The 24,248-nt window shown below is 46.5% G+C and overlaps 1 protein-coding gene across 7 annotated transcripts in view; it reads right to left on the minus strand.

The window, feature by feature from the left end:
• Nucleotides 1-24,248, minus strand: part of LOC148010652 (TLD-domain containing nucleolar protein) — a 159,666-nt gene that overhangs the window by 105,100 nt on the left and 30,318 nt on the right. For all 7 annotated transcript variants that reach the window (XM_087671828.1, XM_087671827.1, XM_087671826.1 and 4 more), the window contains exons 3-4: nucleotides 12,590-12,694; nucleotides 12,413-12,498 (exon numbers count right to left, since the gene is read on the minus strand). In XM_087671828.1, coding sequence (XP_087527954.1) covers nucleotides 12,413-12,498; nucleotides 12,590-12,694 — 191 coding nt within the window. The remainder of the gene's footprint in view (nucleotides 1-12,412; nucleotides 12,499-12,589; nucleotides 12,695-24,248) is intronic.

A 24,248-nucleotide genomic window follows, 5' to 3' on the forward strand; every position in this document is an offset into this window, starting at 1 on the left:
TGGGAGAGGGAGGACTGCTGGTGCAAGGAGGATGTAGGCGTGTGTGGCTCATCACCTCCTATGGGAGAAGGGGGGGAGGGTCTAGGAGGGATCACCTGAACCAGGTGCAGATTAGGGGGGGTGCTCGGTAAGGGGGGTGGTGGGGGGGAGGATGATCGAGGGATGGTGGAATGGACAGAGGTACATGGCAAGGGGGGGGGTGTGGATGTGGGGACTGTGAGGACTCAGAAGAGGTAGTCTGTGGCGCGGGTGGTGGATGTGGGGGGCTACGGTTCTGCCAAGTCGGGGGGGGGGGGGGGGGCTATGGAGTGCTCTGCCGAGGGGACGTCACTCGCCCACCTGCTCCTTGCTACCGAGGCTGGGTCTAAGACGCTGGCTGCGGCCCCCCCTGCTGTCTCCCTCTCTGTCATCTGTAGACCCGTGTGAAGCCGTCAACGAACCTGCGGACCTGTCGGCGGACCCACCTTGGCTCCGAAACGCGTGCAACCTGCTGCCTGATGCCCAAAGTCGTGGCAACGCACGCACTGCCCTGGCTGCCCCATCACAATGACCTGCTGCCTAAAGGAGTGCCCACCCGCCTCAATATCTAGAAACTGGGGGGTATTCTTGACCTCTTTCATTGCCACCTGTAACTTTGGGACTCCTGCAGCTATCAATGCATCCGCGAAGGACGCGGGAAGGATAGTGCCGAAGAGCCGTCCAAAGTCTTCCACCAACTAGCTATACTCTATCGCCAGGCCGGGGAAAAGAAGGGTGACCGGGTGCCGAAGATACCTGTTGTGGAGTGCAAATGCCTCCACAGTAAAGCCACTGTACCAAGGGACCATGTATATGACCCCCTTCGTGGACGCATATTGTGAACTGGCAAGCAACTCGCGAGCTGCGTCTACCGAGCTGAACCTGACCATGAAAATCCCTTGGCCCATTAGGACTGCCTCCACGATCTGCGCTGTGCCAATGTGCAGCATGGAGTGAAGCCAATCCCGAAGCTGGGCCCTGGCTAGGAAGTATCCTACTACCTGACCATAAATTGTTGTTTCCTTTAGCTCCATCTCCTTAGCTCAGACGGCTAAGAGCTCCTCCTCACAGAGGACGACACGCAAGGTGTTTGAATGGAGGGCACTCGCTGAGTGCGCCGGCGTCTGACTAGAGGTTTCCATTGCACGTCCCTTCTAAGAATACTACCAATCACGTCGCAGTGCTACCTAAGGAGGAAAAGTTGCTGCAGATACAAGGAACAACTGGAGGTTTGGGGTGGGTGGGGGGGGGGGGGGCGGGGAGCAGGGGGGGCAGCTTTGTAGCTATACCATGCCGTTGCTACCGAATGCACTTATATAGGGAGTAGTAGTGACTCAAAGCCCTGCCTTGTTTCCACTCTACCTGTGATTCCCTATACCCAGTGGTGAACCCTCTTATGTGCGGCGTCACAAGGGTGTAGTCCTAGGATGTGTCTATGTTGTCCCGCTTTTTGGATTGAATAATACAAGAGTATACCTTGAGCTCATATATCGTGTTACCTTTCTGTGCCATGTTGAGTGCGTAACGAGTGCAGGTTTACCACACTTGGTATCAGAGCGACTCTTGCTCGGAGTGAAGGAGTGCTCACGGAAGCAGGAGGAAAGATCTAGTGCCCCGAAGAGATCGAAGTCCTAACGACCCACAGCGCGACGCCCCGCGTCACGTCGCCCCACGTCGCAACGCCCCCCAACGCGTCGGCCCCGACATGACGCCCCAACCTCGACACCCCACGGTCTGAAGACGTGACGCGGCTTCCCCGCGGCACGACCCACACCACCACAGGCGAAACGCAGCTTCCCCGCGTCGACACCACCACCAACCACATGGAGGACGAAAGGGAGAACGTCACCCTCCCAACAATGGAGGAGAGGAAGAAGAGTAGAGGGCAAGAATGGAGAGTGGCCCAAGAGGAGAAGGTGGCCGGACTAGAAAGACAATTAGATGGTATGTCAGGCATGCTGGAGTCAATATGGAGGAACATGTAGATGAAGGAAGAATAGGAAGAAAGGAAGAAAAAACTAGAAGTGGAGCAAGGCTATAGAGAATGGGTGATACAACAACAAGAAGAGGAGAAAAGACACAGAATGCAAGAGGAGATGGATAGAATGGGTACAGAGGAGACATCTAGGAGGGCGCAAGATACAAGGAAAGAGAAGGAGAAAGTAGTAGAATTAGGAAGTAAAAAGAAAGACAAGAAGAAGGAGAAGAAACACCACCGTAAAGAGGAGGAAGATAGTGATAGTTCAGAAGATGATTATGGAAAATTCAAGATGCCCCAACCAGCCAAGTACAAGGGAGAGAGAGATGGGTTGGTTCTGAAGAAATGGATCGCAGAGGTGGACAGGTACTTGAAGTATTCACGAAACCGAAGACAGGAAAGCGAAGGTGGCAGCAATTTACTTGGAGGAGGACGCTACCAGTTGGTACCTACTGGAACAAGAGCAAGGCCACACCATCTTTTCGTGGGAAGAACTCCAGGAAGAATTGAAGGACTACTTCATTCCAAAGATGAAAAAATTCAAAGTGAGAGATGAATGGAGGAACCTCAAGCAAACACAAGGAAAGATGAAAGAATATGTCAGCAAATATAGGCAGATCATGCTGCAGCTACCAAACATGGAAACAGACACTTAGCTACATGGATTTTTGTTTGGGATGCAAGAATGGGCTAGAAGAGATGTGGAGAGATAGGAGCCAACAAGCTTAGCAGAAGCCATGAAAATGGCCGAAAGACTAGTAGACCTAGAAGGCAGAAGAACAGCACAAGAGAGCCAAAACAGGTTCAACAACAACTTCAACAACACCTTCAACAACAACAACTCATGGAACCAAAGGCCTAATGCTCCTAGAGGGGCATTCACAGATACAAGGAGCCAAAACACCACCACCACCACGGCCGTGTCACAAACCGCCTTAGTACCAAGAGGAGCAGCAGGAAGATGGGGAAACAATCACTACAGACCAACCCCTAGCACATCGTATGGGCCCTCGGGATCAAATACATCATGGTGGAGACCCCCAGGCCCGTCCGTCGGGATCAAATGCTTCAGATGCAGGGTCCCACACTACCAAAACAGATGCCCAATAGAAGATACAGCTTCATCAAGTGGATCAAGGGTGAATGCAACTAGCGCATATGGAGGAGAAGAACCACAACCACCGTGTATCCAAGAAATCCCAAATGGGAGTGAGGAAGGCATGGACCACCCAAGGGTAGGGTCAGTTAGCGCCCGACCCCAATGCATGGCAGCCAGAGTAGCGGCAGTTCACCATCTATACATCAAAGGCCGAGTGGGCAAAGGAGACCAACCTATCATGGTGGACACGGGAGCAACACACAACTTCATGACACCCGAGTGTGCAGCAAAACATGGATTAAAGCTATCGAAGGCCCCGGAAGGATTAACAGTAACATTCGAACAAGGAGAAGCCAAGGAAGTGAAACAAGTCTTTGCAGTCCAAGTAGAAGCCGACAAGTGGAAAGCAAAACTCAACTTCTTAGTAATCCCCATGAATGATTTTGAAGTGATATTGGGCTTGGAATTCTATGACAAGTATGTCATTGCAATGTTTGGTAAAGGTGTAAATGAAATGATGCTAGATATGCAAGGAGAAGGCGTCAGAGTACCATGTGAAAGAATGCAACTGCCTGGCAGGATCCCAATCAAAGTGCAAATGAAGGAGAATAAGCCAGGAGTATCATGCCAAACAGTGAAACCAACTACAACCCAACCAAGGGGCTAGACCCAGAATGCACCGGTCCAAGGGACCGTTATCAGGCCACACATCATGACATGCAGTGCCAAGCAGGTCGAAAAATCAGTCAAACAAGAAGATATGGTCCATCTGTGTATGATCCGACCAATTGAAGAAGAAGAAAATGGCAAGAAACCCAAAAAGCTACCCAAGGGTCTACCACCCAGGCGAGATGTGGATCACAAAATTGAGCTAATCCCCGGGTCTATCCCACCTGCCCGAGCTCCCTATCGCATGAACCACACTAAGCTCCTGAAATTGAAGAAGCAACTACATGAACTAGAAGAACAAGGATTCATTCGCCCTAGCAAATCCCCCTTTGGTGCCCTAGTGTTATTTGTAAAGAAGAAGGATGGGGAACTTAGACTCTGTGTAGATTATAGGGCCCTTAACAAAATCACCATAAAAAACAAATCCCCCATGCCCCTACTGGAAGACCTCTTAGATAGATTGCACGGGGCCAAGTACCTCAGCCGTATTGATCTTAGATCAGGATACCACCAAATCCGCATAGCTGAAGAAGATATCCCAAAAACAGCCTTCCGCACCCGATATGGTAGTTTTGAGTGGTTAGTATTAGGATTCGGCCTAAGCAATGGGCCAGGCATATTTTGTGGCCTCATGGATGGAATCTTTAGACCGGAGATAGATATCTGTCATTATCTACATAGATGACCTCCTAGTCTACAGCAAGACCCTAGAAGAGCACAAGCGGCACTTACGCCGAGTTTTTGAGAAACTGCGGCAGCATCAGTTATATGCCAAGCCGGAAAAATGTAAGTTCGCAATGAAAGAGTTGGAGTTCTTAGGCTTTATTGTAGGAGCAAATGGAATCAAAGTGAACCCTAAGAAAGTGGAAGCCATCCAAAGATGGCCTGTACTGAAGACTGTAAGAGAAGTGCGGGAGTTCCTCGGCTTCACAGTATTTTGTCGGAGGTTCATCAAAGATTACAGCCTCATCACTGCCCCCCTCTCCCACCTCACCAAAGAAGATCACTCTTTTACATGGGGGCACGCGCAACAGGAAGCCTTTGAGCAGATAAAGAAGTGCATGAGCCAAACTCCCGTCCTAAGGGTGCCGAATTTCACCAAACCCTTTGAAATCTCTACAGATGCATCTGACTACGGCATCGGAGGTGTACTGGTACAAAAAGGACACCCCATTGCTTATGAGTCAAAGAAATTTACCGATGCTGAAACAAGGTGGAGCACACATGAGAAGGAAATGTTGGCAGTCATCCACTGCCTTAGAAAATGGAAGCACTATGTTCAAAACAAGCATACAATAGTCTTCACCGACAATATCTCCCTCAAATACTTCCAATCTCAACCCAAGTTATCGGCAAAGCAAGCCCGCTGGCTAGACTTCCTAGCCGAACTCGACCTGGAGATTAAGCACAAGCCCGGCTCTACTAACAAGATAGCAGATGCCTTGAGCCGGAAACCTGACCTGAAAGCTGTCAATGTGGTCAGTAGCAACTTCATAGAACTCGTCAAAGAGGCCCTAGAGCAAGACCAAGAAATGCACAAGATAATCAGAGATGTGGAAGCAGAGAAGACCCCACATGGAATATACACCTTAGAGGAGAGTATCCTATTTTTAGGCAAGAGATTGTGTATCCCCAACAGTTTAGAGTTGAAGAAATTCATCCTGCATGAGATACATGATGGCAAAATTGGAGGTCACAAAGGGCAAAGCAAGACCTTGGAGGCCCTTAGAAAGCAGTTCTTTTGGCCGAATATGAAGGAAGAAGTGATAGACTACATCAAAACTTGCCCCACTTGCCAACTAGTCAAAGCACCACTATCAAGACCAGCAGGACTACTACAACCATTACCAGTACCCAACCGCCCATGGGACGTCATCAGCATGGACTTCATTGTGGAACTACCTGAGTCCCATGGGTACACAATCATCTTTGTAGTGGTGGACTATTTTTCCAAACACGCACACTTCATCCCGGCCAAACCACCACTGAATGCCAAGGAGGTAGCACGCCTCTTCTTCACACATGTATTCAAACTTCATGGCTTACCACTGGCCATTGTATCACATAGAGATGGAAGATTCATGAGCGACATGTGGAAGGAACTTTTCAAGACCCTGGAAACACAATTGAGATTCTCATCATCCTTCCACCCGGAGACAGATGGACAGACAGAATGAGTCAACCAAGGCATCGAAGATTATCTCCGGAGCTATGCCCGAGTGGACCAGAAAGATTGGGCCTTGTACCTTGATGTCTTGGAAATCCACTATAATAGCTCCATCCACTCGGCAACAGGGTACACCCCCTTCGAGTTAGCCACAGGAAAAGAGGTCATTACCCCACTGGCCTTAGCATCCGGAGCAGCCAAAGCGGAAGATCAAGGTGCAAAGGAATTCTTGAAGAAATGGAGAGACCGAAATGCAGCAGCTAAGCAAAGCCTCGAGTAGAGCAAGATCACCATGACAGAGCAAGCAAACAAGAAGAGAAAGGCTGTACTATTCGCCAAAGGAGACATGGTCCTAGTTAGCTCCAAGAACATGTCACTTCCTAAAAACATGACCCCCAAGTTCAATCACCGCTACTATGGACCCTACCAAATCACTCAAGTGCTGAACGAAGTCACGTACAAACTGGACCTGCCAGACAGTGTTTGTGTTCATAATGCATTTCATGCTCGTCTTCTGCGCAAGTTCTATCCCGACAACCAATGGGGACGGCGCGTACCAATGCTCCATTCCAACGGTCCCTTCAAAGTAGAAGTATTCCTCCGACGCCGGGAACAAAGAGGCTTCCTCGAATACCTCACCAAGTGGCGCGGGCGTCCACTCAAGGAGGCCACTTGAATCTTAGAAGCGGAGGCCCGCAAACGCGAAAAGGATGTCTTCGCCCTTTGGCTCAAGGAGAGCCCCCCTCCCCTTCCAACGACCCTTGAGCCTCTCCAAAAATCCAAAAATAATGCGGTTCTCAATCATAGACCCCAAACATGCCTCCACTCCTCAAATGTAATCAAGTCGAGGGTGGACCCACATGGTAACAATCAGCAAATAACTCCACAAACAAAGCCCCAATTTTCCAGTCTAGATGGGTAGACAGGGCGAACTATTGGGGATGGGGGTGAAAGACGGGCAGGCGGGGAGGGCGCGGTCTGACGGGGCAGGGGCGAAATGGCAAGATATGGCAATGGGGGCAAACTGTCGGAGCGGGGGCAAAAGACCGGCAGGCGGGGCAACTGGAAATATGGGGGGCGGGGGCGAAAGACGGGCAAGAGGGGCGACTGTTGCGAGAGATGACAGGGCAACTGGAGGCACGAGGGGGGGGTTGCGAGCCATCGGGGGGGGGGGGGGGGGGGGGGGGGGGGGGGGTGCTCACGAACGGGCGCTGATGAATGGGCGGGATCGATCTGGAGCAGGCATGATCAGACGGGAGCGAGCAGCTGGCGACGTGACAGGCGTGAGTCGTCTGTCCACATGATTCAAAAGACGAAGTGTGAGTGTGCATTGGATGGCAACAATGCAAGCTGAATTTGATTCTATCATGAAGAATCAAACATGGGATTTAGTGACATTGCCTGTTGAAAAGAAATCCATTGGTACTAAATGGGTCTATAAGCTGAAAAGAAAAGTGGATGGATCCATTGATAAGTACAAAGCCATGCTTTTGGCAAAAGGCTATGCGCAAAAGCAAGGCATTGATTATGAGGAGACATTTGCTCGTACATCCCGTATGACCATCATTCGGTGTATGGTTGCTTTGGCTGCCCACTATGGTTGGATTATGCACCAGCTTGATATTAAAACTACATTTTTACATAGGGAACTTTAGAAAGAACTATATGTACAGCAGCCCATTGATTTTGCAGTTGAGGAATTGGAACACTTGGTATGCAAGCTGAAAAAGGCTTTGTATGGTTTGAAGCAAGCTCCATGAGCTTGGTATGCAAAAATTGATGCCTTTTTACTCAACCAAGGGTTCATTAACAGCCCATCAAAGTCCACTCTTTATGTATGCAAAAGAAGGGAGGATGCTTGCTGGTCATTTGTCTTTATATAGATAATCTTTTGTTCACAGGGACACATGCTGATCAAATCTCAGCATTCAAGAAAAGTTTGCAACAAACTTTTGAAATGTCAAATTTGGAGCCTTTGCATTACTATTTGGGCATTCAGTTTATTCGTGATACTAGAGGCATTGGATTGTCATAGTCCACATATATTGGTAAACTCCTTGGGAGATTTAGCTTTCAAGATTGCAAGCCAGTTAGCACATTGATGGAAACTAGACTTAAGCTATCTTTGCATAATGACAGTGATTTGTTTGGCATTCATACATATGCTCTAGCAATTGGATGCCTCATTTCCGAACCACACATGTCACATTGGCAAGCTGTGAAGCGTGTTTTTCGTTAATTGCAAGGTACTAGGACTCTTGGATTGCTTTATGCCAAGGGGGAACCACTACAATTACATGCTAATAGTGATTCAAATTGGGCTGGTGATTGTGATTCACATCACTCTACAAGTGGAAACTGTTTCTTTACTAGCTCATCTTGCATTTCTTGGCTTAGCAAGAATCAATCCACTATTGCCACATCGTCTTGTGAAGCTGAATACACGGCAGCTTTCAATACTACAGTTGAATGTGTATAGCTGAGATGTTTGTTGACTGATCTTGATGTCTCTACGAAGCCTACTCCTTTGTTTACTATTGACAGTCAGAGTGCCATTATAGTGGCACGGAAGCTAGTGTTTCCTGCACACACAAAACACATAGAGATCCACTATCACTTTGTCAAAGAGAGGCTACATACAAGAGATATTAGCCTTGTCGTGAGAAAGATCTTTGATGAAGATGTCTGCCACATTGTTGTTGTTAGGACAATAGACAAGGCCATAGAGATCCACTATCACTTTGTCAAAGAGAGGCTAGATGAAGGAGATATCAGCAGCCTATTGTCCTACCAACAACAATGTGGTAGACATCTTCACCAAAGCTCTTCACATCGTCTCGTGAAGCTGAATACAAGGCAACTTTCACAACTACAATTGAATGTGTATAGCTGGTACGTTTGTTGGCTCATCTTGATGTCTCTCTTACGGAGCCTACTCCTTTGCTTACTGACAGTTAAGAGTGCCATTGTAGTAGCACGGAACCTAGTGTTTCCTGCACGCACAAAATACATAGAGATCCACTATTACTTTGTCAGAGAGAGGCTACATGCAGGAGATATCAGCCTTGTCTATTGTCCTACCAGCAGCAATGTGGCAAACATCTTCACCAAAGCTCTTTCTCGTGACAAGTTTGAAGCATTTCGCAATGCTTTAAATTTGATCTCCATTGCTGAATAATCCTTGCATGCTGTTCACTTTTCACTCCAGGGGGTTTATTGGGTTTCACTCACACCTATGGTCACAGAGGAGTGTCAGTGATCCACAGTAGGACACTGGGCACTTTTTCACTCTCCATACGAGAGGCTTTTTTTGCCTAGTCACATTATTTTCTATTTTGTGTGTTTATTTTACACAGTTCAATCACTTACCGTACTTTACACCTTTCAGGTGTGAACACACCTTAACAACCCTAAGGTCTAAGGGTTGTACTTTGTACTTTCACTTACACACTTGGGAATTGCATTGTGTGTCAAGCTCTGTCTTCACTCTCACTCTCTCTATTGTCTACTCTATCTCCAGCTGAGAGCTGTCATCTCCTTTCTCACAATCATCAATCAAAAATGTTCCCATTTTCTCTTCCAGATTGGGGGCACATTATCCTGTAACCCCACTTCTTCTTGTGCCATTGGAGCTGATCCCTTTCAATCTTGGCTCTTAGTTGGCCAATTGAACTTGTCTCTAGTTAGCCTCCACGCTAAGCCTTTGCTCTTCTTTGAGAAGATTATTCCTTTCCTCTATGTAGATCGAAACAAGGCTCATCTAAATGGCAAACTGGCTGCCTAGTTTTTGAGTCTAGTTGTTGTAGGAATTGAGGACTAGACTTCTTCTGAGGGAAGCTAGATTTCTCCTCTAGATGTACTATGAGCACCATATTGCAACTAGCAACCTGTTCATATGACTCTAGCTAGTTAAAAGTGTCCTGTGCTAGAGTAGCTTGCACAATGGGTACCAGAGTAGGTTGGGTCACTGGAACTCCATCTATACCTGGTTCTAGGAAAAGCTCTTCCTGTTGATCACCAGACACAGTCTGTCATATCCCCAATCATGTAAGGCTTTCAGGCTTCAGCATCCTTAGCCATGATCAACAAATCAGAAGCAGGTAAGATCCCTGTGTCTAGGGCAGGTCTACCAAGATAAAATCCATAGAAAACTCCTAAATTACTACTGTTACTCCTTCAGAAATGCCAAGGGGGTGCGGTGGACTTCCTTTCAATCAACCACCTTGATTGCGAAGGATGCAAGCTACGACAGAGATAGAGCTCAGAAGCCTTAGAGTGGTCTCTCGCATAACATTTATCCATGAGCTGCCGTCCACTCTGGCTCCATAAGTGGTGTCATTGTTGATTTGTACTGCAACATTCTGGGCATCACCAAAAGAGAGAAAGGGTGCCCCTTGGGCCTTGGTGAGGGGTTGTCCGGCTGATCCCTTTCTCTGGACTTGGTGTTTCCAACATCCCAAGCAGCTGCTTCAGCTCTTGCCTTTTTGTCAAAGGACTATGATGTAAGAGTTCACCAGCAAGATTTGCATGTGTTTTCTAGAATCTTCTCGAGCGTTGTTGAAGGTGGGCTTGTGTTTTGAAGGCAGGTCTGCTACTTGAGAGAATGCTTGGTCCACCACCACTCCTAGAATATGGTAGTGTCTTCTTCTTGAGGTGTAGCAAAGGGGACAGAGGCTGGCATTGCTTTGGCTTGAGCTCTGGTCAATGCTGCTACCAGAGGTGGAGTCTCTGCCTGAGTTTCCGTCACACCAATGAGAGGTTGGAAAAACCCTTCTTATTCTTGGAGTAATATCTGGCGTAATAGTCGCGGGTGTCAGGACATCGATGATAGGGAGGAAATCCTTCTGGCAAGTTGCATCTGCTTTGATAATGGTCATATTCTCCACACTGATAGCAGATTACTGGTCAATTGGGCGGGAAACAGGGAGTTGAAGGGCAGGGACAATAGGCTGGAGCCTGGTTTTGTGGGGCTACAGTATATGAGTTAGGGGCATTGTTGGATGAGGACTTCGTAATAGGATGGGTTGCTGATATTGGGGGATTTAAGTTCATACATGACCCAGACCTGACTGATGTGCAAGCTACTCAATCTTTCATGAAGTAGACTGTCCCCCATCATCACTACAGATCCATCTGACCAGTCTACAGTCTTAGTCTCCATTGACCAGTCTCCAGTCTTAGTCTCTAGCTCAGAGACCCACTCTATTAACTTCTTGTAATTTTCAGATTTCTAGACCAAGAAACATGCCCAAGACTTATGAGAAAAGTCACCAACCAACAAGAAGTACCAAGAGCCATGTGACAAGGAAGTCCATATAGGCCCACAAAGATCTAAATGAACAAGATCCAAAATACCTGATGAACTGTTGTGGCCTCTCAAGGAACACTCGATTGGACCCCATGGCAATGGCATGATAAGAAACAGGCACTCAAAGTAAGTAGGGGGCCTCTTGCGAAGCCTTAAAATTTGTTTTTGGGTCCATGTTAGGCTCAAAAGTATCCCTTTCTGGAACATGATTGAGCTTCAATGAAGAGATACTAGATGTTTCAGCCCTCTAGCATCAACAAGCCTTAGCAATAGAGAACTTGGTGAAAGTATGACAACTTTCTATCAAGAATATATGACTAGAAAATCTAATCTAATTTACTAAATCATGCATACATTCAGCCATTGCCTTTATGACTCACTAAACCAGAATGAGATGGGATATCTGCTGCTGAGCACTCGTCGACATCCCCAATTGCATGTGTGCATGCATACCTGCAGCCTCCAGCACCTGTGGCTATCAACTTTGAAGCAGAAAAAGGACACAAACCATTGATTGGCTGTAAAGCCCAGCAATGGTTGTAAACAAGGTAGGTTAAGCAAACGGAATACGCCTGTCTTCAATCTTCTTTAAGTATTTTCCATACATGCATCCTTCTATGATAAATTTCCACAGCCTTCTTAATAATGCCCACACTGTACTCTTCATTTGACATTGTAGGATTTGCTTCTTTAAGCAAATCGAGGAGAGATTTTCTTCTTTAAGCAAGTCAAAGAGAGATCACTTGAGCATACTAGTCTGTCTTATATATCATCCATTGCCCCAACATTTCCCTTCGACGTTACTAAAATGGCTCCTAACTTGCAGATCCTAAGCACTGATCCACTGGCCTCGCCTTTAGTCCACCTGCTGATTGCCCGTTCCATAGCATGTGGTGGTCTAATATCAAGTGCTCGACTTATTAGATTACAATAACATGTGAACAAGACATTGGCTAGATATACTCCCGTTCAAAATGGGATCTCCACACAGTGCAACTTCTCTAAGGTTTTTAGGGCTTTTCCCTTAATTTTTTCAAGAACAGCAACACACTTTCCTCCAGCTACCAACTTTAAAATGCAGTGTGTTACCCGAAGTGGGATCAAAAAGAGTAGGAAAATGCATGTGAACAGTGATCAGCATACAAATCTTAACAGGCGGAGGTAAGGACAAACCTTTGAACACAACCATCACCAAGTAAGTCTGCTAGCTGGTACAAAAAAATTTCAACTTCATCTGGAGACCCTTTCTCATAAAAGGCCTAGAAAAAAGCCAAAATAGAGTATGATTCTTTATGGAGTTTGATGTAATAGCGTATAGGATATCAACTCAAAACTGCAGCTTTTGAAAACCTTTGCAACAACTAGATCTTCGAAAAAGATGCAATGGCCTTTCCTCCTGCCACTAATTAAGTCAAAGAGCCTCGACCCAAGTGATCCATGAATGCCAAAGTATGCCTACACAAGCAAATTGAACGTCAAAAGAAAAAGGTTATAGATTTTATTTTTGCCATATCATTTCCTTTATTTACTATAAATGAGAAACTAAAGGGTCAATGACAGCAAAAGTAGATCAAATGCCACAAAGTTTGACGTATTTGTGTTACAGCAAACCAAATTTGCACTTTCTACACCAATGTGATCCTTGCAAATGGCAGTGTGCAGTCCATTCGACCACAATTTCTCTGTGAGAAACATCAATAAGATGAGAGACTAACCCTTTCATGGAGTATTATTTTATCAGGCAAATGCACAACACGTTTGTCTTGCATGCACTTGCCTCATAACAGAAAATATAAGAATAATGCATACTATCAATGTCTAGACTTGGGAAATAATATGGCATACAAAAATGATGCTTACTATAATCTGATTGTTGCTCCTCATGTTGCAAGTGCCAGATTTTGTGCCATGATTGAGTATTATTTGTCCCTCCCGAGTTGGAGGACAGTTGCAAGAACTTTTGAGAACAAGATAGGCCTCTTCTCTAAAAGGAGACATTCTACAAGGTGTGATAGCAACCACCAAAGGAGATGTATTTCAACCCTTATTATGGCAGACAACAGCCGGCTCATGAGAGAGGACTTGCATCAGGCAGAGTTTACAAGTTGCTCCCACCAAAGTATCAAAGTAGTGGCTCATTGCAGTAGGAGATGGTTGTTGGAGCGCGCGGGTAGCGGAAGCATGAAGATTTGCAGCAGAGGAAGTGAACAGGTGAGTGAGAGTGAGAGTAAGAGTGACGAACAGATTTGGGTGTACCAACAATGTGATGGTACACAAAGAATAAAATGTATTTATACTTGGGGCCCGTAAGGGTGCATTCACATGTACAACATAACAATACACGTGTAAAATACACGGAGATGAATAAAGGACCTTTACATCCCAACAACCGACCTTTACATCCCAACAACCTCCCACTTAAAGGTCCGGAGTGAACCTTTAACCAACTCCCACTAGTCATATGCAATGCTCATGCTGAGCCTTGCCTAGACTTTTAGTGAGAACATCTGCAGGGTTGTCCTGTGTTTTGACCTTGGTCAATGTGATTAGACCATCCTCCAGAATCTGTCTGATAAAGTGATATCGCACATCAATATGCTTTGTGCATGAATGATACATGGCATTTTTAGCCAGATACACAGCACTCTGGCTATCACATCCCAACACTGGAGTACTCATAGACATGCCGAGATCCTCTACACAACATTACGGCTGCGAACAATTTTCTTGGACTGAGGTAGGCACACTCTATAGCCAAATTCACCCTCATCACCATAGCCCATGAAAATGCCTTTGGTGGATTTCGGGTCAAGTTTATTCCTCAGCTCATTTCTAACATGCGCAAAAGCATCATAGCTAAATATTCGTAAATGGTCATATGAGGCCGGTTTGCGAGACCAAACCTCCTCAGGAATGCCATTATTTAGGGACCTGTTTGGAGAGCGGTTGCAAATGTGAACCGCGGTTTTAAGTGCCTCTCCCCAAAATTCATGAGGGAGATTAGCAGTGGACAGCATGCACCGCACTCTCTCACATAGAGTCCTATTGTATATTTCAGCCACACCATTTGAAGAAGGGCTGTAAGGGGCTGTAAGCTCCCTCTTGATCCCATGCAAGTCACAAAAGGACTTAAATTCATTAGACGTGAACTCACCCCCATTATCAGTTCTCAAGCATTTCAACTTTCTACCTGTCTGAGTGGTCACGAATGCATGAAATGTTTTAAAAACAGCAAACACTTCACTTTTCTTTTTCAACAAATAAACCTAAATCTTCCTGGAACAATCATCAATAAAAGAGGCAAAGTATGCAGCACCACCCAACGATTTCAAAGGCATGCTACATACATCAGAATGCACCAAGTCCAATACATTTGACTTACAGGAGACACCAGAGTAAAAGGAATTTTTCATTTGCTTTCCAAACTGACAGTCATTACAAAAATCAAGTTTAGAGCCTTTTCCATCAACCCTCTTCAAAGAGGTAAGAACATCAAGACCTTTCTGGCTCATATGGCCTAATCTCTTATTCCATAACTCCAAATGACAGCCAATTTCAGCAACTGCAAGAAACTTGCCATTCAAGGCTTTACAGTGTAGACAATACAAAGTGCCCTTCTTGGTTCCTTTAGCAATCAGCATGGAATCCCTTTTTAATTTCCATAAACCACCACCAAACAGTGTGGTGTAACCATACAAGTCAAGCTGTCCAACAGATAGTAAACTCTTCTTGATGCCAGGCACATATCTGACATCTTTCAACACAAGTTCTTGCCCATTATCCAAAGACAAGTGTATGGTGTCAATCCCATCAATGCTGCAAGCATGATTATTTCCAAGGTAAACCTTGCCATAACAGCCTGCATCAAAAGTAGCAAAACACTCCAAGCATGGAGTCACATGGAAAGAGGCACCAGAGTCTACAATCCAAGTCTGAGTGACACAATCATCAACTAACAAAAGTGCATCAATCACATCAGCCTTGGTGATCTGCATATCCTGCATGTGACATACAAGGGCATCATAATCCACTGTATATAATACATCAGCCTCTGCATCTGAGAGCTCCTCTATGACAACACTAGAGGCCACATTGGCCTTTTCCTTGCCTTTACCTGCCTCAGATGCATCTGTCTTTTCCTCTTTCTTCTTTTTGTCTCCTGCATTCTTCTTTCTCTCTTGTTTCTTCTTGTAATACTTGCAATCAAGCTTCTTGTGGCCCTTCCGACCACACTGATAGCATATAACATCACTCTTTTCTTTTCCTTTGCTCTTGCTCCTGCTTCTCTGTCCAGCATTTGCATTTTTCTTTTCAGCCCTGCCTCTAACATTATAAGCTGAGTTGCTGCCTTCTCCACTAGACTTACGTCTAATTTCTTCATTCAAGATGGAACCCCTCACACCATCATATGTGAGATTGGGGTTATTGCTGAGAGAAACAACCAAAGTCTCCCAAGAGTCAGGCAATGTCATGATCAAAAAGATCGCCCTCAACTTATCATCAAAATCCAAACTTGCATCCTTGAGCTGATTTAAAATGCCAGTAAATGAACTCAAGTGCTCAGCTACAGGCTTGGACTCATCCAGCCGCATATTCACCAACTTACGCATTAAATGCACCTGATTAACAGGTGTGGTGATCTCATAGGTAGTCTTCAACTTCTCCCATATTGCATGACCAGTGTCTAAACCCTTAATGTCTGTCAAAATGTCATCAGTGACACCCATCTTTATATAAGCCACAGCCCTTTTATTGACTTTGGCCCAATCCGCCTCAGACATTTGTGCGGGTTTATCCATTTGCAAAGCATCCTCACAATCCTTTAAGAACAGTATGCCCTGCATACGATCTTTCCAAAGATCAAAGCCCTGACCATCAAATCGCTTGATTTCCATCAAACTTTTAATGTCAGAACTGGAAGAAGTTGCAGCCATTTTTTCACAAGTACAAGTGTAAAAGCACTGAACTGCAAGAGCACAAGCTCAATCAGCAAATACACTGCTGTTCTTGCATAACCAGCAATAATCCTCTGCTGTTTTGACATAAACCAACCACTGCACAGGCAAATAATGCAGAAATTTATCAAATTCTGCACAAAATCCCAAATTTACAGGTCCAAATGTGCGCAAATGTCACCCAAACTGACTCAGCTGAGCAAAATTGCATCAATACATGAAAAGCCCCAATTTTCCTTGGTCCAATGCCAAGAAATTTTACTCGGAAGAGCAAAATTCCAACAAATTTTGAAAAATCCCCAAATTAATTGAGGTCAATGCGCACAATGTCTGCAATTTCTGACACAAATATCACTGTCAAGCATAAACAGCATCAAATCTGGGAAAAGCCCCAAATTTCCAGGTTCAAATTTGACCAAATCTGAGAACTGTGCTTGCGCGCGCGAACTCCCGTCAGTGGCAAAGAGGTTGCTTGCAGTAAACCTTAGAAAAATTTTAGAATTTTCTGGAAGAAAAACGTGTCGAACTGCAGCCGTTGACCTGCGCTGCCTGCGGCAGCCTGTCGCCTGCCCGTCGGATGCCACGCAGTCTGCATGAGCTGTCACCTGCAGTTTCGTGACCTGTACAGCCTGCGCCTGGCTGCTCGTGACCTGTTCGACTGCCTACCTGGTCAAAAAACGACCTGTCCTGGCTGCTCGTGACCTGTTTGGCTGCTGCCTGATCAAAGACGACCTGTCGCCTATCTATCAGGCTGTCGCTTGCACAAAACGTGACCTGCAACACTGTCGCCTGACTGTCCAGCACATACACGTGCCTGGAAACAGTGACGACCTGACCTGTATGAGTGACGACTTACTGATTTCTCGCGAGCGAAGAGCTGGTGTTGTCTCACACGGACTTCGAAGAGCGCGAGCACCTTAACCTCAGCTCTGATACCAGTTGTTGGAGCGCGCGGGTAGTGGAAGCATGAAGATTTGCAGTAGAGGAAGTGAACTAGTGAGTGAGAGTGAGAGTAAGAGTGACGAACAGATTTGGGTGTACCAACAATGTGTTGGTACACAAAGAATAAAATGTATTTATACTTAGGGCCCGTAAGGGTGCATTCACATGTACAACATAACAATACACGTGTAAAATACACAGAGGTGAATAAAGGACCTTTACATCCCAACAATGGTACATAAACTACCTGCAAGATGGAGGGATGGAGACACTGGACTTCCTAGAAGAGGCCACTAAGGAGAATATAGTAGGATTTAGAAGTGTGGGCTTGGAGAAATCCATTGCTCGATAGACCTTGTGAATGGCCTTCTTTAGGTCCACCACTGGGTTGATAGGAAAATGCACATGAGAAGGAGAATGGATTAGAGTGGAGCATATAGCAAAGACTTCTAAGACCAAATCAACTATTAATAATACTCTAATCGGTTCATTACTTGAAAATCTCCCACAAGGTCATTTGGCTACTTCCACCATTAGAGTGAAAATCTAGAGGAGGAGACAAATCACACCTCTATCCAAGATTACATAGCATAAACCCATACAAAGGTGTGCCATCAAAGAAGTATGTTCCCTTCAAGGTGGCACACCACACCTTGTGCAACTTTTAGAGTTCACTTTAGAATCCTGAGACGATGACATTCATCTACCTCTATCACATCAAATTATAAACCACATGTCCAGCCCTCTTATAAACAAAAGAGGGAAAGGTAATCATCTTGGCCAAGGTGTTCTCTCTCTCAAGTTAGAGAACCCGCTCTCAATTCTAAGAGGTGGTGTTATATCCTTGGACATCATGGATGGGTGCTCACAACATTGGCCACTAGGGATCACTAGGTGTGAACACGCCCTAAAGGTCAAGACGGTCTTGCAATGAAACATGTTCAGGAAAATTTAGGGTTAGCTAAAGGGCTCTATAGTGTGAACACCTTCAAGGCACTTCTCTTGGACTCTAGACACTAGGTAGCTATACCAGCACACTCATATTCATGTGGGCTGGTGGTATGGGATGCTAGCTCGTGGTAGAGGCTTGGCCTATTCGCTACGTGGTTCTCAAGCTCTGGATGAGCCCATATTTGGACTATGGCTAGGAGGTGAGCGAGCATGATGTCCATTTCCTCATGCTTGTTCATGTTCTTGTATAGCTTATGCCATGCCATATGTATAGGATGGATCCAAATAGGTGTTACATTGGTATCAAACCTCTTTCTACTCTCCAACATAGATCACGATGACATGCACAAAACCACCAAAGCTGCTCATGGAACTGCAATGGTCTCACATGACAAGCTCTCTCCTCTCTTACCTAGGGTGGTATGGGACATTACTAGCAAGAGAAGAGGACAAGGGAGGCACATCCAAGCCAAAGATGGGAGTCAATGGTGAGTTTTACATCTTTTTATTAAGACTCTCATGTGTGAAATTGGTGCTTACGGTTGTTGGTTAGGTTAATCAATGAAGAATGAGAAAGAGAGAATGGCGGTTTCAATGTACTCACCAAAGATATTGGGTGGCTCTCTACTACTGACAAGTATGGTTGAATGACTACACATCCAATTTTTCCTTCATACGAGTACTCCTTGGCTAGCGACATGATTGGATCATATAGTAGCCACCACCATTGATTGTTTGTAGGAAGGAGACACCAAGAAAATGGTGGGAGTCAATGATGAGTTTTATATATTTTTATTATGACTCTCATGTGTGAAATTGGTGCTTATGGTTGCTGATTGGCTTAATCATGAAGAATAAGGAAGAGAGAGAGATTATTTTGATGTACTCACCAAACATATTGGGTGGTTCTCTACTGCTAACAATCATGGTTGAATCACTGCACCTCCGATTTTGCATTCATCCAAGGGTAACTTGGCTAGCGACATGATTTGGTATAGTAGCCATTGGCTTTGATTGTTTGTAGGAAGGAGATATAGCTCAATGTGCCCTAAAGGTGGCAAATCAAGCTAACTAGCTGCTGGCCTATTTCACTTTTGGTTGACATGATAGTGCCATGATCACTGGCTGTATTCATTCCAAGTGATAGTCAATAGAGTCATTGGTCCCTTTGTCAGAGTGCAGCGGTGCGGAAGCGTAGGACTGAGATAGAGAGAATGCAGAGAGAGAAGAGAGAGAAGAGAGAGAAGAGAGAGAAAGAGAGTGGAAGATGAAGATCTGCTGTATAAAGTGTGCTGAATACAAAGATATGCAGATATATACACGGGCGCAGTGTGCTGGACTTCGTGTCTCCACCTCGACGATGCAACCTGCTGTTCACCTCGAAGTCCGCTGCAGTCTGCACTGTCTCCTGTCTGAAATCTGCGAACAGAGACGGAATCTGCGCGTGTCACCGGTCTGTAATCTGCAAGCAGAGAAGTGTAGGAGACTGCTGGAGATGTCGGCTATTTACAGCCAGAATCTGGACAAAATAGGGCGCAGAAAAATATCCTGTCAGCTCCATTAAATGCAATGCAGCCGACTGACTGCACAGGTCGGACTGCCACGTGGCAGTCCGACTGTGCAGTCCGTCGGCCTTGTCCGACTGCACACCTTCCTCTGCCTGGCTGTGATCTCTAACATCCCCTCTCAGAGCCGGGGCAGGGTAGAAACCTGAGGGATCTGGAATGTCTGTGAAGTAGAGCCTGGGGAAGTGCCTTCGTAAACAAATCCGCAAGATTGTCCTCCGTCTTGCAGTACTCCACAGTGATGGTCTCATCCAGAAGCTTCTCTCTGATGAAGTGGTACTGGATCTCTATGTGCTTCGTCCGAGCATGAAAAACACGGTTCCGTGCCAAGGCAATGCAACTCTCATTGTCACATTGCAGCAAAGTAGGACAAGTCTGGGGGCACCCAAGCTCCTCCAATAATCTCCGAAGCCACACAGCCTCACATGTGGTGGAAGACGCGGCCCGATACTCCGCCTCAGTAGACGAAAGGGCTACCGTGGGCTGCTCCTTGCTACTCCAAGAGATAACACCTGCACCCAAGGTAAAACAGTAACTTGTAGTAGACCGCCTGTGGTCCACATCACCGGCCCAATCCGAGTCGCTCGAACCTGCAAGTACAAGATCTGAACCATCTATCCCTGCGGGGTAATAAATCCCTAAATCAGACGTTCCCCGCAAATACCGAAGTATCCTCTGAGCAGCCTGCCAATGCACCGTCTTAGGTTCACTTATGAACCCTGCCAAGAGCCCAACAGCAAAACAAAGATCAACCCTAGTGTTGAAAAGCCAAATCAAGGATCCAATCAACTGACGATAGCTGGAAGCATCCGCCATAGGAGAAGCTGAATGGGAAGTGGCCTTCCAGTTCGGATCCATAGGAGTAGAAAGGGCCCGATAATCCTCCATCTCAAAAGACACCAAGAGCTCCTGTACATATCTCTGTTGAGAGATGAAGATCCCCCTCTAAGACTGATAAATCTCATGGCCCAAAAAGAAATGGAGTAGACCCAAGTCTCTCATCTCGAACGTCCGATGTAAAGCTGACTTCGTCTCTTGGACCTGCTGTGCATGATCACCTGTGACAATCAAATCATCAACATATAATACAAAAAGCACACAACCATCCTCGGAAGTGTGAACATAAAGCTGCGGATCGGCCTTGGAACGCCGATATCCCAACTGAGACTGGAGGAACGAATCAATATTCTCGTTCCATGCACGCGGAGCCTGCTTGAGGCCATACAAGGCCTTCTTCAACCTGTAGACTTTCCCATCTGAAGATCCAAAGCCAGGAGGCTGCTCAACATAGATCTCCTCCTTCAAATCACCATTGAGGAAGGCCCACTTCACATCCAACTGGTAAACAGGCCATCGCCTATGGCCAGCCAAGGCAAGAACAGCTCTAATGGTCGCCATACGAGCTGTGGGGGCAAAAGTATCATGACAATCAATCCCTGGGCGCTGTGCAAAACCTTTAGCAACAAGGCGAGCCTTCTGCTTATCCAAAGAACCATCGCTAAGGTATTTGGTCTTGAAGACCCACTTGACGCCAATCACCTTCTTATTCGGGGAGCGGGGCACGAGTGACCAAGTGCCATTCTTCTCAATAGCCTCCAACTCGGCTTCCATAGCTTTCTTCCATGGTGCGGACTGTAAAGCCTCCTTCACGGAGGTGGGCTCTCGATCCTGCATAACACGGGTCATCAAACAATAGTTAGAGCATACAAGCTCCGTTGAATGTGCCTGGTGCCGCCGTGACCGCCGCGGACCATCCTGCGGTCCCCACTCCTTAGGAACCCCCTCGATCCCTGAATCACGGAGTGTGTCACCGGCCCATCGAGGAGGAGGCCGAACCTCCCCTCGTCTCTCTCCATCAACAAAAGACTCTGGAAGATCCACCGGTGGTAACTCCACAGGGGTGTCCGGTGGAACAGTAGACTCTGTGTCAGAAACAGAATCATAATCAAAAGGCACGGGCTCCAGTGGAACTGTAGAAGGAGCCCAACTTTCCCCTGGATCTCCAAGAACGGGATGCTCCTCACCCGTTGGTATGGTCGCAACCTCCACAAACCGCACATCGCGGCTAGTGTACACATCCCGCTTGACAAGATCATACAATCGATAGCCTTGGGATTGGGAGCTGTAGCCAACAAATACCTGTCTTCGAAAAGCCGCTTCAAATTTATCACGGTAAGCCTTGGGAATGTAAACATAGGCATCACACCCAAAGACCCTAAAGTAAGAAACATCTGGCTTCGTCCCAAAGTAAGCCTCAAACGGGGTCATCCCTTCCACGGCTGAAGTAGGGGATTGATTAAGGATGTGGACTACAGTAGCCACAGCCTCGGCCCACAGAACCTGAGGGGTCTGTCAGTGCTCCATCATGGTGCGCGCCATCTCGATCACACTCCGGTTCTTCCATTCAAGAATGCCATTTTCTTGAGGAGTGTTGGTATTGGCAAACACCAGGTGAATTCCTTTATCTGCACAAAACCGAGCAAACTCATTAGAAACAAATTCACCGCCCTTGTAGGATCGCAAGGTCTTCAACTTCCGGCCCGATCGGTTCTCCTCAAAGAGAAGCCAATCCTTGAAGTGTGAGAAAGCTTCTAACTTTAATGCCAAAAAATAGGCCCATGTCATCCTGCTGTAGTCATCTACGATCAGCATGAAGTACGAGCTCCCACGCAAGGACTCATTCCTCATAGGGCCACATAGATCCGTAGATACAAGCTCCATCGGTGAAGTAGACCGCCGTGAAGCTGTGTGGGGAATGGCATCCCTATGCTGCTTCCCCCGAATGCAAGAGACACATGGCTGCTGGCTCACCACTATATCCGGCAACCCTCGAACAAGCTGTCCACGTGACGCCCTCCGAAGATAATCATAGTTTAGGTGGCCAAACCGAGCATGCCATAACTCTGACTGTGACTGAGAGGTAAGAAGAAGAGTAGAGAGGGCAGTGGAAGACTTCAATTTATAAATGCCATTCTCCTCATATCCCCATGATAGAACCTTCCTCGATCCACGATCAAGGACTCGCACCGTAGTACTGCCAAACTCCACCAAAAGACCAAGGAAGCAAATCTTGTGAACTGATAGGAGATGGTACCCTAAGCCAGGTACATGCAAAACCTCTGAGGTATGGATACCACCTCGTCCATCTGGAATAAGCTGCATCTTACCCCGACCTGCAATAGATACTGAAGAGCTATCTCCAATGAGAATCTTTCCACGCGAGGGTCGCAACTGAGCAACACCATCTGATGAAGAAGTCATGTGCCGAGAGGCACCACTATCAACGATTCACTCTCGAGCCTGGGGGGCTGTCATCGCAGCATCAGAAGCATTCGGTGAAGCGTCCTCAATGACAGCTAGATGAAAAAATGCAGCTGATGAGGGTACAGCCACCGCTCCAGAATCCTTGGTGTCCTTCTTGTTGGTGTCCTTCTTATCTTTGTCAGGGCAATCCTTCTTCCAATGGCCAGTCTTTCCACAAATATGGCATGTAGAGTCTTTGTCCTTGTCCTTCTCCTTGTCCTTCTTGGACTTGTTATCCCCCTTCTTCTTCTTTTGGTCCTTCCCCTTCTTCTGAGAGGCTTGACCTGTCAGCGCCTCCGACTTGGAAGCATTCTGTCCCTTTAACTATTCCTCTTGGTTCAAGACCATAGGAACCAACTCTTCCCACCGAAGAGTAGACTCTCGCCCCGAAGCAATAAGGGCAGAGTAAAATGTACCGAATTGTGGCGGCAGCTGGGACAATAGTGTGATCGCCATGTCTTCGGAGGAAATCGGCTTTCCCGTATTCTGAACCTGCATCTGAAGCTGCCTTAGCTTGTTAATGTGCTCCCGCAGCGAAGAAGACTTGTTTACGGACAAGGTCCGCATCTATACGTCCAAAGAAACCCGCTTCATAAGGGTCATCCGATTGTACATCTGATCAAGCTCCAACCATATCTCCCAAGCCACCGTCAAGTGCTCGATGTGAGCGATCACGGCTGTAGTACATGATAGAAAAAGAAAGGAACGAATCCTGGCATTCAGTTTGTCCCAATGAGACTGAGCCTTGGCCAACTCCGCACGAGCATCGGAAGAGAGTTTGGACTCATCTCTCACCGAAGGCCGGTCGATCTCCTCCTGTACCAGCTCCGCCAAATCATAGGACTCAAGGATGGCCAACATCATGACGTGCCATATGCGGTAGTTATCGCCGTCGAGCTTCTGATCTGCAGGAAGAGCCGGTAAGACAGGCACCTTCCGGTCCATAATCGACTGGAACTCCAAGTCAATCTCTGTAGACATCTTCACCTGTAATGCCTTCACAAATGCAAAAGCAGCCCCCTCTGATTGTGAAAACTCAGCCTGCTAAGGCTCTTCCGCGTCCTGAACCTTTTTCACCCGCCGGAGGCGATGAAAAAGCAAAACCTGCACTTGTAGGCCGAAAACTCAAACTTCCTCCGCGTCAAAACAGCAGTAAATAGCAGCAAATCCACCACCTAGACTCCTTTCCTGCGCGCTCACACTCGCTTCAGCCTTGTTCCAAGGCGCAGCCCTCCTCTCTGCCCTTAAACGCAAAAAACGCAAATTTGTGTCGCGATAGAAACTCCTCTTCAG

Source organism: Lygodium microphyllum, chromosome 29 (assembly GCF_053477565.2).
Source record: "Lygodium microphyllum isolate KBCC chromosome 29, Lygodium_microphyllum_v1.1.10, whole genome shotgun sequence".
Taxonomy (NCBI): domain Eukaryota; kingdom Viridiplantae; phylum Streptophyta; class Polypodiopsida; order Schizaeales; family Lygodiaceae; genus Lygodium; species Lygodium microphyllum.